Source organism: Opisthocomus hoazin, chromosome 3 (assembly GCF_030867145.1).
Source record: "Opisthocomus hoazin isolate bOpiHoa1 chromosome 3, bOpiHoa1.hap1, whole genome shotgun sequence".
NCBI lineage: Eukaryota > Metazoa > Chordata > Aves > Opisthocomiformes > Opisthocomidae > Opisthocomus > Opisthocomus hoazin.
In genome coordinates, this window is record NC_134416.1 from 105,798,969 (window position 1) to 105,811,580 (window position 12,612).

At 38.0% G+C, this 12,612-nt stretch overlaps 1 protein-coding gene across 6 annotated transcripts in view; it reads left to right on the plus strand.

Annotated features, from left to right (window-relative positions):
• Positions 1–12,612, plus strand: part of RELCH (RAB11 binding and LisH domain, coiled-coil and HEAT repeat containing) — an 80,311-nt gene that overhangs the window by 40,534 nt on the left and 27,165 nt on the right. For all 6 annotated transcript variants that reach the window (XM_075417155.1, XM_075417161.1, XM_075417157.1 and 3 more), the window contains 5 exons: positions 3,251–3,341; positions 7,474–7,545; positions 8,344–8,484; positions 9,168–9,332; positions 10,213–10,360. In XM_075417155.1, coding sequence (XP_075273270.1) covers positions 3,251–3,341; positions 7,474–7,545; positions 8,344–8,484; positions 9,168–9,332; positions 10,213–10,360 — 617 coding nt within the window. The remainder of the gene's footprint in view (positions 1–3,250; positions 3,342–7,473; positions 7,546–8,343; positions 8,485–9,167; positions 9,333–10,212; positions 10,361–12,612) is intronic.

Genomic DNA, 12,612 nt, shown 5'->3' on the forward strand with positions numbered 1-12,612 from the left:
GACAAAACACATGTATACATAATATGCATTTGCACACATAAAAATCATAATCTGTTTGAAATGTGCCATAACACCTGACTGAAGAATAAGTAACATTCCATCAAATAAAAGAGATTCTGAATAAAAATTAGATAGGAAATACTTATTCAGAATTTCAGGCAATTTTTTTATACATATAGATGTGTGGAAGTGTATTATACATGCTTGGTTTTTATCTAAATAAGTTTAAATAATATTTTAGCAGTCTTGTGTGATATGAAGTAAGCAAAGACATTCAGCTTTAGTCACCAGAACAATGGTGCTATTATTTCATGTGTTATTTGTTCACCTTTTGCTGTGCTGTACAGGCCTACATTATACATATAAGTACCAGCTGATAACAAGTTGACTTTTAAAATTTGCTAAATGCAAGAGACTGAAATGTGACATTGCATTTCTAATAATGTACCCATTAGAACAAGTATTTTACTTTAGATATTTGACCTTGTAAAGTGTGTTAACAATTATGCAGAAATCCTGTATTATACTTCTTGCCCATGTGAGAGGTTCTTTGGTTCATGTAGATACAGCATATTGCCATAGTCTTGTACACTAACATAATATTTAACAAGGCTGCTTTTTTCTGCAAGGCTTTGTTCGTTAACGTACTATTTAACTTTTCAAAATGTCTGTCAAATTCTGCGAAGGAACAAACGTGTTAGCTTTACTTAAACTTCTTCTTGGACAGTTACGTTGGTTTTGGAACCTAAGGAGCAATGAAAAAGTCAGATTAACGTTGGGGTCTTTTAGGACAATGTTAAAACATAGTTCAAAATGTGAACTCTTGAAGGCTTCTGAGCAATATACCCAGAATCAGCGCTCTTAATGAAAAGAAGCTAAAATACATGAGTGTATCTAGTATGACTTTTCATTGGTCATACGATATGACTTCTTAAAGAACACACATAACTTGATGACATATTAAGGAAAAAGTTTTTATAGAACCTTTAGAAGTGAAAAGAACCTTGAACTGTGTAATGTAACATTGAATTGCTTACGAGTGCGTACAGTCACTTTCTAAAACCTCTAGAAAGAGTTTAAAAGTGTTAAATCATGTCTGTTCTACTCTAACTTCTGCCTTGTTCCTCTGATTCTTGATTTCACTTTGGTTTCTGTACTGATGAAGCAAGCTAATGCTCTGCTGAATCACGCCAGTTTGCTTTGTGTTCCTGCCTAAGTGATCATAAGGGCATAACGTGGAGAGAGCTCTTTGAGTAGAGCGTTCCCAGCATCTTGTTAACAAAGGAGAGCATTGTGACAAGAAGTAGGAAGAAGTTCTTCCCATATCCAGCCTAGACTGCATTTTTTGCAACAGTTTAGTGTTAACATTTTTTGTTTCGGTGACCTGTTGTTGAGATCCTTACCGCCTTTCCTTCCCCTGAAATACCAACTGTTGTCATGTACTTTTGAGATGGTTACAGTAAAATATTTAAAATGTTATTTCTTAATATTTTTGCAGTGTCTTAAAGTTCTGTGCTTTATAGGCAGGAAGGAAGGAAGGAAGTCTGAGTTAATTTTGAGATTTCATTGAACTTTTTTGAGAAGATTTGATTCAAAAAAATGAAGTATATGTCTTTTCCCCATTTCTAATGCAGAACATTTCAAGTGATTACTGTATTCTGCTATTTGCTTTTTTTTTTAACATCTTATAGCAGTGTGTTCTGTCGCCCGGTTTTGCGATCAGGTGCAATGCGTAGAACCAAAGACAGCCATTTGAAGAACTGTTTTGTTTGGTCTAGAATTCAGAATTATCCCAGGCTTTTGTCTCCATATTGCTATCACATATCAGCTGTTGATTTCTTGAGTCTTATCTAATCATTGCATTTTTGTTTTCCCCAGACCTTTTTACCTTGATCAAAGGTCTGGTTCTGTATATGTGGTAGAGAGGAAAAAACCAAAAAAAACACGCCGCAGAACCAAAGAGCTTGCTCTGAGTTTTGACCTAGAGAATGCTGGGGGAAAAAAAAAAATCTTTTTAATAGACTATTTCTCCTTGAAAAGATTCTGAAAGTGAATGAGTCTTTTTTTGATGGAGTATATTGTATAAATGGTTAAGAAATAACCAGTAGAATCTCTGCCTTTCAACCTTAAGGGCATACTGTTAGCTGCAGTAAATATTTAGGAGTTTAGAAGTGACACTAAAATTAATTCTGGCTTACTTCCCACGAAGTAATGATGAACAAATTCTCAGCAGTGTCCTAATCTTACTGTGGAGGTGATAAAATTAGTGTCTCGTGTTCACGCATTATCATATGAAACTGGTTATTTAAGTGTAGGCACTAAAAGTAGATATAACTGGTGAGTTGCGTGCAAAGTTGGTATCATTCCAGTCCTATTAACAGGAGAAATAGAATAAAAAATCTTAGCAAGATATACACGCATTAAATAAAAGTTAAAATACCACAAATGACTGCAAAGTACAGTTTTATTGAAATTTTGCATGTATCTCTGTGGCTATGAAATAGATGGAAAAACAGTGATTTCTTGCAAACTTTAAGGAAACTTAAAAAATGCAAGAACATGAATACAAATGACTCGGTAATTGCTTCCCTTTTATGATGGGCTTTAGAAGATTTCTAGCAAGAGTGAAGTCCAGTATTTGGGGAGAGTAACTTGCATGTTAGAATATTGCAAAACCATGTCATAAAAGAATTAGGCTATTTGTTTTGAACAAAGTTCATTAAATCTCATGAATGCTTCTAAATAAAAGCAGTATGTGCACTTGACTAACATACTGATAGTATGATAGTATTAAGTAGTTTAGATGCTTGTACTGCATGATGAATCATAGTATTCAGTAATAAGAGCTAAGTGGGTATCTCTAACTAAATCTCTCAATCTCAGACATTGCGACCTGTTGGAGATTCCCACATCAGAGATTCTCAGGCTCTGATTCATGGAGTTTGAGATCTTCAAGTTTCTGGAAAAGGCATATTAAATAGAAAGCAAGACCGAATCATAGAATAGTTTGAGTTGGAAGGGACCTTTAAAGGTCATCTGGTCCAACCCCCCTCCGCAAAGAGCAGCGACAATAGTGGCTTTCGGTTTAAGATTTAGCCTTTAAGTCAGTGTGTATGGTGTGAAATTTTGACTGTGGACAATTAACTGTTGCCTGGCAGCATCTGCTTTTCCTAACTTAAAGAATATATTCTATATATATTACAGAAATGTACTTTATAAACAGATTAAAGCTTTAAATTTGTGTTTTCAGACAGATGATACTGACTGGGTGTGTGGCATTTGCCCGACATGTTGGACCAACACGAGTAGAAGCTGAGCTTTTACCACAGTGTTGGGAACAGGTAACTGATTATTTTGTGCTTTACACTGGAAAATTAGTTTCAAATTCATAAATAGTGAGTTTTATTTGTTGGAGGTTGTTTTGGTTTTATTTTTCAATGAATGGCAGTTCAAAGTATTTCTTAGAAAGATATTTGAATGTTCTTTATCCTCATTATATGTACTTTTATATAACATTAAAAAGAACTTAGAAGCAGAAAATTTATCAGACTATCTGAAGATTCTAGTTACCTGCATATGTTTGTTGTATTGCAATGTAGATGTGCACATGCTCATCATCAGCGTTGCTGTTGCCTAATCTATTGCCAGATAGGTGCCTTTATAATACGTACTGTAATTTCCAGACTATTGGAAATCCATTTTCATTCAAAGATTTCATTCACTGATTTTTCTATTGTATTAAGTCCCTGGAGCAGTGACCACACTTCAGCTAGTTTAAATTCTTAAACATAAAATCAAAGATCGAAGTGGTCAGAAAGAAGTCCTCAGTAGATGGGCATGATTTTACACCTGTAAGATCAGCCTTGAAGTTTACATGTGACTGCTAGAATCCCAGTGACGTTTTCCACAGATACTTTAAATTAGTAGAAATGACTGAACAACAAAACCGAAATTCTCTTACTGTTTTGTCTGAGTCATAGAAACAGAACAACATGAGTTCAGGTGAAAGTGCATGGCGTTTTCCTACCATAATGAAGAAAAGGGAGTTCGTCGTTGCCTGAAAATAACTAAGCCATGACAGAGTGGTAACGCTTGTGTTGGTGGCACAGTCTTTCTGGTCTGATAATTGTCCACTTTCTTGCATAATGCAGCCATCTGTGTTTCACAATAAAGCCCAAGCTTTAATAGTCTTACTCCTTTCTGACAGTAAAAATAGGTATAACATGCAGCATTTGTGCTGATATGTATGACCAATGTATCTATTGATTAAGTGAAGGACTCATTGCAGTAATAGTTGAACACAAAATAAACTACATTTTGTTTACTTAGTCCTTCTCATGAATTTTAAACAGTGTTTAAATAAAACAGTCGCACCTCAGTAAGAGCACATCTTCGTCCTACCAGTTTCTTTCTAATTGCTGATGCAAAAGAGAAGCCAGTCCAACTGTAACAGTACAGCTTATCAGGCTGCCAAGCCATATGTCATCATGCATTTATTTAATGCAGTTTGCCAGACTTTGTTTGCAGTACTGAAACCAGGTCATTATTTTCTCTGGCGAAATACCAGCTGAGTCTCATGGTCACAAGACTGAGTTTGTAGAAGGAACTCAAAAATACACATGATTTCCCACCTTTTCTCAGTAGATGTTTAGTCACGGAAGTGTTCATACATTTACAGATGCAAAGGTCTGGGTACTCAGAAGATTCAGCACTTTCACCTCCATGTTCTGGAGCTCAGAGTTATCAGGCTAGTCTTTGTGATATTTCTGCCTACTCTTTGCAGGTAGAATTTGGTAGGTGGCTCATCTGCATGTAGATCAAGGCTCTGTGAATGCTAAAAGTTCCCTCAGAACTAGTGACCAGTTAATTGGCTTCCAAAAGTGTACTACTGCTTATTAAAGACAAAAGGAAAAGAAAAGCTGATAAACATTTTACAATTACATTTAAGTTTCCGAGGGCTAATAATCTTCTCTGAACACAAACCTTGTGGAAATCTTTTTTTTTTTTCTCTTTCTCCACTGTGTCAGTATGCATTTGCAGTATTGGGGTGGTATTTATATTGCCTTGCCAGTCCACCTAAACCAGTTGAAAATAGTCTTTGCTGTTTCCCTCTGGGTGTCAGAGCTCCAGAAGGCAAAGTGTATCTCTGTTGCCAGTAGGGAATTTGGACTTGGAAAGATGGCACACAAGTCAAAGATACTATAGATATGAAAGCAGCCTGTTGTGTGCCCATGATGTTTCTCATCTATGAAATCTCCGTACTTCCAAAAATATTACAGGTGCCCTGCTGATGAATTAATGCAAAATAGTGATAGACAAACTCAAAGAAATGTTCTCCCATGCTTGAGACTTTAGTCCTGAAACTCATGATTTGTTCATTTGAGTATCTTTCAAAATATCTTTGTCACACTTCATTCTTGGGAGAGTTCTTGGTGATTGCAGATCAGAGCAGGGAGAAAGTTGAAGACATTAGGACTACATCAGTGGTCAGGTACCATTGATCAGTGTGCTGTGGAAATAAAGTCGAGGTAAGAAGTTGTCCAAAGCTAATTGATTACTATATCTTCATCTGTTTTCTCCGAAGCCAGTAGAATCGAGAGAATCACAGAATGGCTGAAATTGGAAGGGACCTTTTAAGCAGGGGACTTGGACTATAAGATGTTCAAACAGAGTCAACTAGAGCAGTTTGCTTAAGACCGAGTCCAGTCTGGTTTTGAATATGGCTGAGGACTGAGAATGATTTGGGTTGGAAGGGGCCTTCTAGATCGTCTAGTTCCAACCCCTCTGCCGTGGGCAGGGACGCCTTCCACTAGTCCAGGTTGCGCAAAGCCCCAGCCAACCTGGCTGTGAACACTTCTGGGGAGGGGGCAGCCACAGCTTCTCTGGGCAACCTCTTCCAGTGCCTCACCACCCTCAGAGTAAAGAATTTCTTCCTTATGTCTGATATAAATTTACCCTCTTTCCACTTAAAGCCATTACCCCTTGTCCTATCACTACAGGCCCTTGTAAAAAGTCCCTCTCCAGCTTTCTTGTAGGGGGGCCTACAGGTACTGGAAGGCTTCTCTAAGGTCTCCCCTGAGCCTTCTCTTCTCGAGGCTGAACAGCCCCAACTCTCTCAGCCTTTCCTGATAGGAGAGGTGTTCCATCCCTCTGATCATTTTTGTGACCCTCTGGACCCACTCCAACAGATCCATGTCTTTCCTGTGTTGAGGGCCCCAGAGCTGGATGCAGGACTCCAGGTGGGAGCTCACCAGAGCAGAGCAGAGGGGCAGAATCGCCTTCCTCGACCTGTTGGCCACACTGCTTTTGATACAGCCCAGGATATGGTTGTTCTGGGCTGTGAGTGCGCACTGCCGGGTCATGTTGAGCTGCTCATCAACAAGCACCCCAAAGTCCTTCTCCTTAGGGCTGCTCTGAATCCATTCTCCACCCAGCCTGTATTTGTGCTTGGGATTGCCCCAAACCACGTGCAGGACCATACACTTGGCTCTGTTGAACTTCATGCAGTTCGCACAGGCCCGCTTGTCAAGCTCCCTCTGGATGGCATCCCTTCCCTACAGCATGTCAGCCACACCGCTCAGCTTGGTGGTGTTGGCAGACTTGCTGAGGGTGCACTCAATCTCACTGTCCATGTTGCCAACGTGCATATCCTGTTGTATCTGACAGGATCAAACTATTCACATTTCCCTCTCACCATTTTACCCTAAATTTTTTATTCAGAAAGTATATTGAAACACATCAGACGTTTCATTGTAGAACCATTACGCTGACCATTAAAGCTGACTCCACCAGAATGCAAGCTTGCTTCTGAAGTGTGAATATTAAATTTGGAAGGCAGAATTTTCAAATGGCCTTTGAGTGGAAAGGGGAGGTAGCACAGGATCAAGAGGTTCTTGGGAATCGGAGCTGTTTTCAGTCACATTTTAGAGGTGTGACGTGTTTACGGTGGACTGGAGAGCAGAACTTCAGTAGCATGCAAGTACGTTTTGGCTTAGTACCTGTGTCTTCTTTTGACTCCAACTGCTCAGCAAGACCTAGGCAGCTTTGCTTCACTGGTTGGCTCAGAGCACTAGAGGGCACTTGTAGTTCTTAGAGGAACGTCGCTCCTGAAGGGCTACACAAGACGAAATATTTCATGACGTGCCAGCTCAGAAGTTAATCATATTCTTTAGAGTACAGCAGCCCATAGGCTGCTTTCCACCCTTCTATTTACTGCATACGCATGCATGCTTCTGCGATTCTTTGCTTATTATAAGCTCTATTTTGTAGGACAACTAGAAGAGGCTGTATCTGCCTTGCCTTTATGCCTCAGTGCAAGAATTTGAGGCTGCTTAGTACCGTATGCAACTTCTACGGGCACAGTCAATGTTTGTCTAAGAGGTGCAGACGTATCCCTCCGCTGCAGGTATTTCTAACCACGCTTTGAATACTGGTTTCTGCAAAGCAAATAGCCGTGCTGTTTCTCTTTACCAGATCAACCACAAGTACCCAGAGAGACGGCTACTGGTAGCAGAATCCTGTGGAGCTCTAGCACCTTACCTTCCAGTAAGTATTAATACTGATTCTAAATACTTCGCTGGTGAAAGTAAGGTGAAAATCTGTTTCATAATGTAGATATCCTGTATCATTTTAAACGTTCCCAAGTGTGTGGTATGCATAGACAATCACATTGTCATCTACTTTGTATCCCACGTGAGATTCAATACATCACATTAAGGAGGAGGTAGCTTATTGTAAAGGAATGCAAGTCAATCTAGCTATAAAAACAGTATATTCTGGAAAAATCACCTTTGTTTCAGTGAAGATGAAGTAAAGATAGTTAGGACCAATTAAGGAAGTAATATCTGAAAAAATAATTGGTATACAGTAATAGAGTTCTTCAGACACTGTGGAATGTTACATGAAGAGTGCTCCCAGTCAGAAGAAGCAGCAAAATGAAGTCAGTGGCAAACTATAATTTGAAGCTTTACAGAAGGAGGAAAATAACCCAAATTAAAAACCCACTTCTCCGATTTAGCAATGCAGTGATTAAAGATTCTGTTTTAAGTCTAAGCCTATAGTAGTGTTTTGCTGTTAATTATTTTTGGTTCCATATGAATTAAAGGACCCGAGTCTGTGCTTGATAGGACAAAAGGCGCTGTAATGAGGCTGCTAACATTTGATATTCATTCATCTTCTGTTGTGAAAGCTGAATGTGTAATATTCATAAAGGGATCTATGGTTGGAGGAAGGGATTTTGTTTGTGAGCACTAATAGATGTGCAAATTGTTTATAAAAATTGATACTAAACCTGCATATCGTGTTTCATTGGATTTAACAAGTATGTTTCTTGTTTACAAACAGAAAGAGATTCGTAGTTCATTAGTACTTTCCATGCTGCAGCAAATGCTAATGGAAGATAAGGCAGACCTGGTACGAGAAGCCGTGATCAAAAGCCTCGGCATCATTATGGGATATATTGATGATCCAGACAAATATCAACAGGTATAATTTGGTTTGGCTTCTGTATGTATAAAATGTCTTATATGGTTATTTCATGAATAGGGGGATGCATATTTGCATGTATCTTTATTAAATCTTTCCAGATACATTTAACAATTTTGATGGTTTGTATGAATGTTGGTTTTATTGTGTCACCAAGACCAAATCTAAAACACATACTTCCAAGTATCAGTAGAACCCCAGGTATAAGCCTTATACAGAAGATTCTCTGATAATTCATAATTTGCCTTCAAAAACATACGGCTTCATTGCCCACCTGATACTGTTACCAATTTGATATCATCACTTGCTACCTGGGATGTGTACTACAACAAAGCCTACTTGTCGTTCAACTTAGTACTGCCTAATAATGTTTCAGATAAGTGAAAATTAAGAACTTCTAATCCTGTCTTTGAGTTTTTGAAGGCAGAGTGGTAAAATGTGTTTGTATAGATTCTGATAACTTTACTGTAGAGAAATACTAGCAGAATCAGCGAACCACCCACTGGTTGCCTTTGTAGATGTGGTAGGAATATCTGTTGAAAGGCCTCCATGTACTACCTTGTTTTATTTTTATTAGTGTGAAGTTTTAAAAATAGATTATAATCTTTTTCCAGTCTGCATGTTTTGTATGGGAAAGTTCAGCATAAATTCTAGGAAAAAAATTACTTTATTGTCTTTTTCAGGGCTTTGAACTGCTGCTTTCAGCTTTAGGAGACCCTTCAGAACGTGTAGTTAGTGCAACACATCAAGTATTTTTACCTGCTTATGCTGCCTGGACAACAGAACTGGGAAATTTACAATTCCATCTTATACCTACACTGCTTAATAAAATCGAAAAATTGCTCAGGGTATGTGTTCAGCTGTTTCTACAGTGGAGAATTTTCCTTCTATCTTTATTACGTACGCAGGCTTTTTTAAAAAATACAAAAATGTGAATAATTGCTACTTAATGTTCTATGGGGAAAAGATTTCCTGGAGATTCTTGTTGTAACTACATAACTTGTCCTTTGGAAGAAGGGAAAAAAGCCAGCACCAACGTTCTCCCAAAAACCCATGTTCATCTTTAACGATGTTTTGCTTTATAATAAAGCACAATAATGAAAGCTTGCTTGGGGCTGTGACCAGATGAGGTGTGTTATGCTGAGTGCATTTGCCCTATCTTGAAATTGTTTGTAATGTCACATAATGTAGCTTTTAATAAAGTGTGGTATTTATTAAACAAAAAAGAAGTAGAATTGAATGGTTTAATTGGGTCGTTTGCCATTATCAGCCAGTTTGTCTGCACGCTTGATTTGGTAGATATCTGGAAAGTTCTGGAAAATAGGGTATCTCATAACAGTCTTAACACACTTAACCAAGATGACTGTATTCAGAGTACAGGCAACTGGTTTATTCAGTTTTTGGATGCACTGGTGCCTGAGACCAAGGATTCAGATTTTTAAAATGTGCTTAAAAATGTTCTTTCAGAGTATCAGTATGTTCAGCGACATTAACAACTAAATGCCAAAGGCTGTGTTGCTTGAATCTTTTGAGCAGAAGTGACTGAAGGGTGACAAGGGAATTTGGATGGTTACACCAAGTGAGCTTATGGTTAAGATAAATTGCTATATAATTAGAGTCTCTATGTAGAAGCTCATCACAGGTGTGTTTATCTCTTGCCAGGGGATTTATGCTTAAGCAACACATCATCCAAACCGAAAACTCTAATAAATGTCCTGTTTGTTTCAGGAAGGAGAACATGGCTTGGATGAACATAAGCTCCACATGTATCTGTCTGCTCTGCAGTCATTGATTCCTTCACTGTTTGCACTGGTGCTACAGAATGCGCCCTTCACAAACAAGGCTAGACTTCAGGGAGAAGTACCGCAAATAGAAGGTAAATAATTCATTTCTGGTATGTGGATTTTTTTATAAACTTAAGTGTAATTCAGTGACAAATCTCAAATCACTATTAACTGCAGAGGAAGAATTGCAGAAAGTAGTCCATAGTCCACATTTGGGAGTTGTGTGTATTGCAGGTTACTACATAAACAGAAGCTGCAGAATCTATGTAAAGTGTAAACTTTAGGTGTTTATAGCACACTGTCTGTATAAAAATGATTTATGTTTATGTCCCCAAGCCTTTTTTCTAATCCATCTGTTCTTTATATTGTATTTTCATGTATAGCAAGTACACAGAAGAATTCAGGGAACCTTTGTCATGTTGTGAGTTTTCTTTCTTTAACATTGCTGAGTTGACAGATCTTTTTTTATTATTTTTTTTTAAAGACAGGTTCCGACATGGGAAGATTTGTCTTCTCATTAGTTTTTTCTTTGTCCCGTTTTTCCCTTTTTGGCAAAACATCTTTCTATTTCCTTTCCTCCCTCTGCTCCTCCTTCAGTCCTGTGAAAGAAATCAGTCTGACGTGAACCCTTATCAACTATTTAACTAACTACAAATATCAGCTTATTGATGCAGAAGAAATATGTAAGTCGTCAATATTTATGAAATGATTGCCAGTAGAATAAAGGAGAATTAAATAGTACCCTTTGGGATTTTTTTTTCTTGTATTTACTTAGCAGTGTTACAGGCAAAATGGCTTCTTTGTGCCCAGTGACAGCTTTGTGTAATCCAATGAGAGTCTTGCAATGAAATACTGTGTTGTCCTAATATACAACATAAATTGTGAAAATAATACAGTTTTGTCTTCTGTTTTGCCTCTTAAATGTTTTTTATCGTGTTGGTCTCCCATAGCAGATCCTTAAGTAATGTTTCCTTTTTCCACCTATTTCTACTCTTGAGAGACCTGATTATCACAAAATAAGTTTTTATTTCATCTCTCATTATTTCCCTCTACTTTTTAAAAGAAGCTTTTGAGAAAGCAAAGCAGTCCTTGATTGGACTTACTAAAGATTTCCAAAGAATTGATTTCCACTAATGGCCAATAATAGCTCAAGAAGGCTGGCCTCAGTTTCAGTTAATTTTTAAAAATAAAAAAAATGCTATGAAGTGGGAAAAATGCAGCCTGCTGCAGGAGCTTCACCATCTGTTATGCGTCTACGTAATATCTTAGCAGACTGAATGGCCTCGTCGTGAACTTAGATCAGCAATCCTAGCCTGTACAATATTTTCTCCTGTTACAAATACTTTTTAAGGATATTATTGATAATACCTGCCACATGCTGATAATAGTGCTGTGTGTGAATATGTAGAGAAAGGGTAACAACTTTAAAGGAGAATTTGGAAAGTAGCTAGCGGTACGCTACTGTATGATAGTACTGTGAAGATGTTAAACATGTTGTGGTAAAACTCATACAGCTGACTTCAGTCGTTTAAAGATGAGCACTTTTTCCCTGAGTGGCTACTACTTAAACAAGGAGTTAAAAAATTTCAGGCTTCAGCCTAGTCTGACAGTTTGTTCCTTCACAGAAGTGGAGGAAAAAATCTCATGTATTTTTCACTAATCCAGTAACATTGCAGCAACTGCAAGCTTGCTTTCTTGAATTTTGCAGTAGGAAAGATGATGTTCTTGTTGCTTAACTTCATTGCTAAATAGTTTTGAGTATGCTATACACAAATTGAGAATAATAAAAGCAGTGTTGGTGTAGCAGGCTTTCAATCCCCAGATATTTTAGTGGACTAGAATTTTTTTGAGGTCTTGATTTTTTTCATGTAAATTACTCTTTTCTAATAATTCATATAATTGAGGAGTTGGAGGAGGGAGTGGGGAGTGCCAAAAACTGCTTCATTAATAAATGTTGGAACCGTTAGATGGCTAAAGTATAGCGACAGAAGTGAGGAGACCTTGCCTGCAGGTCACTCAACTGTAAATCTGCGGTGTGTTCTTTGGGATAGTAGAATCATAGAATGGTTTGGGTTGGAAGGACCTTTAAAGGTCATCTAGCCCAACCCCCCTGCAATGAGCAGGGACGACTTCAATTAGACCAGGTTGCTCAGAGCCACGTCCAACCTGGCCTTGAATGTTTCCAGGGATGGGGCATCTACCACCTCTCTGGGCAACCTGTGCCAGTGTTTCACCACCCTAATTGTAAAAATTTTCTTCCATATATCCAGTCTGAATCTACTCTTAGTTTAAAACCGTTACCCCTTGTTGTATCGCAAGAGGCTCTGCTTAGAAGTCTGTCCCC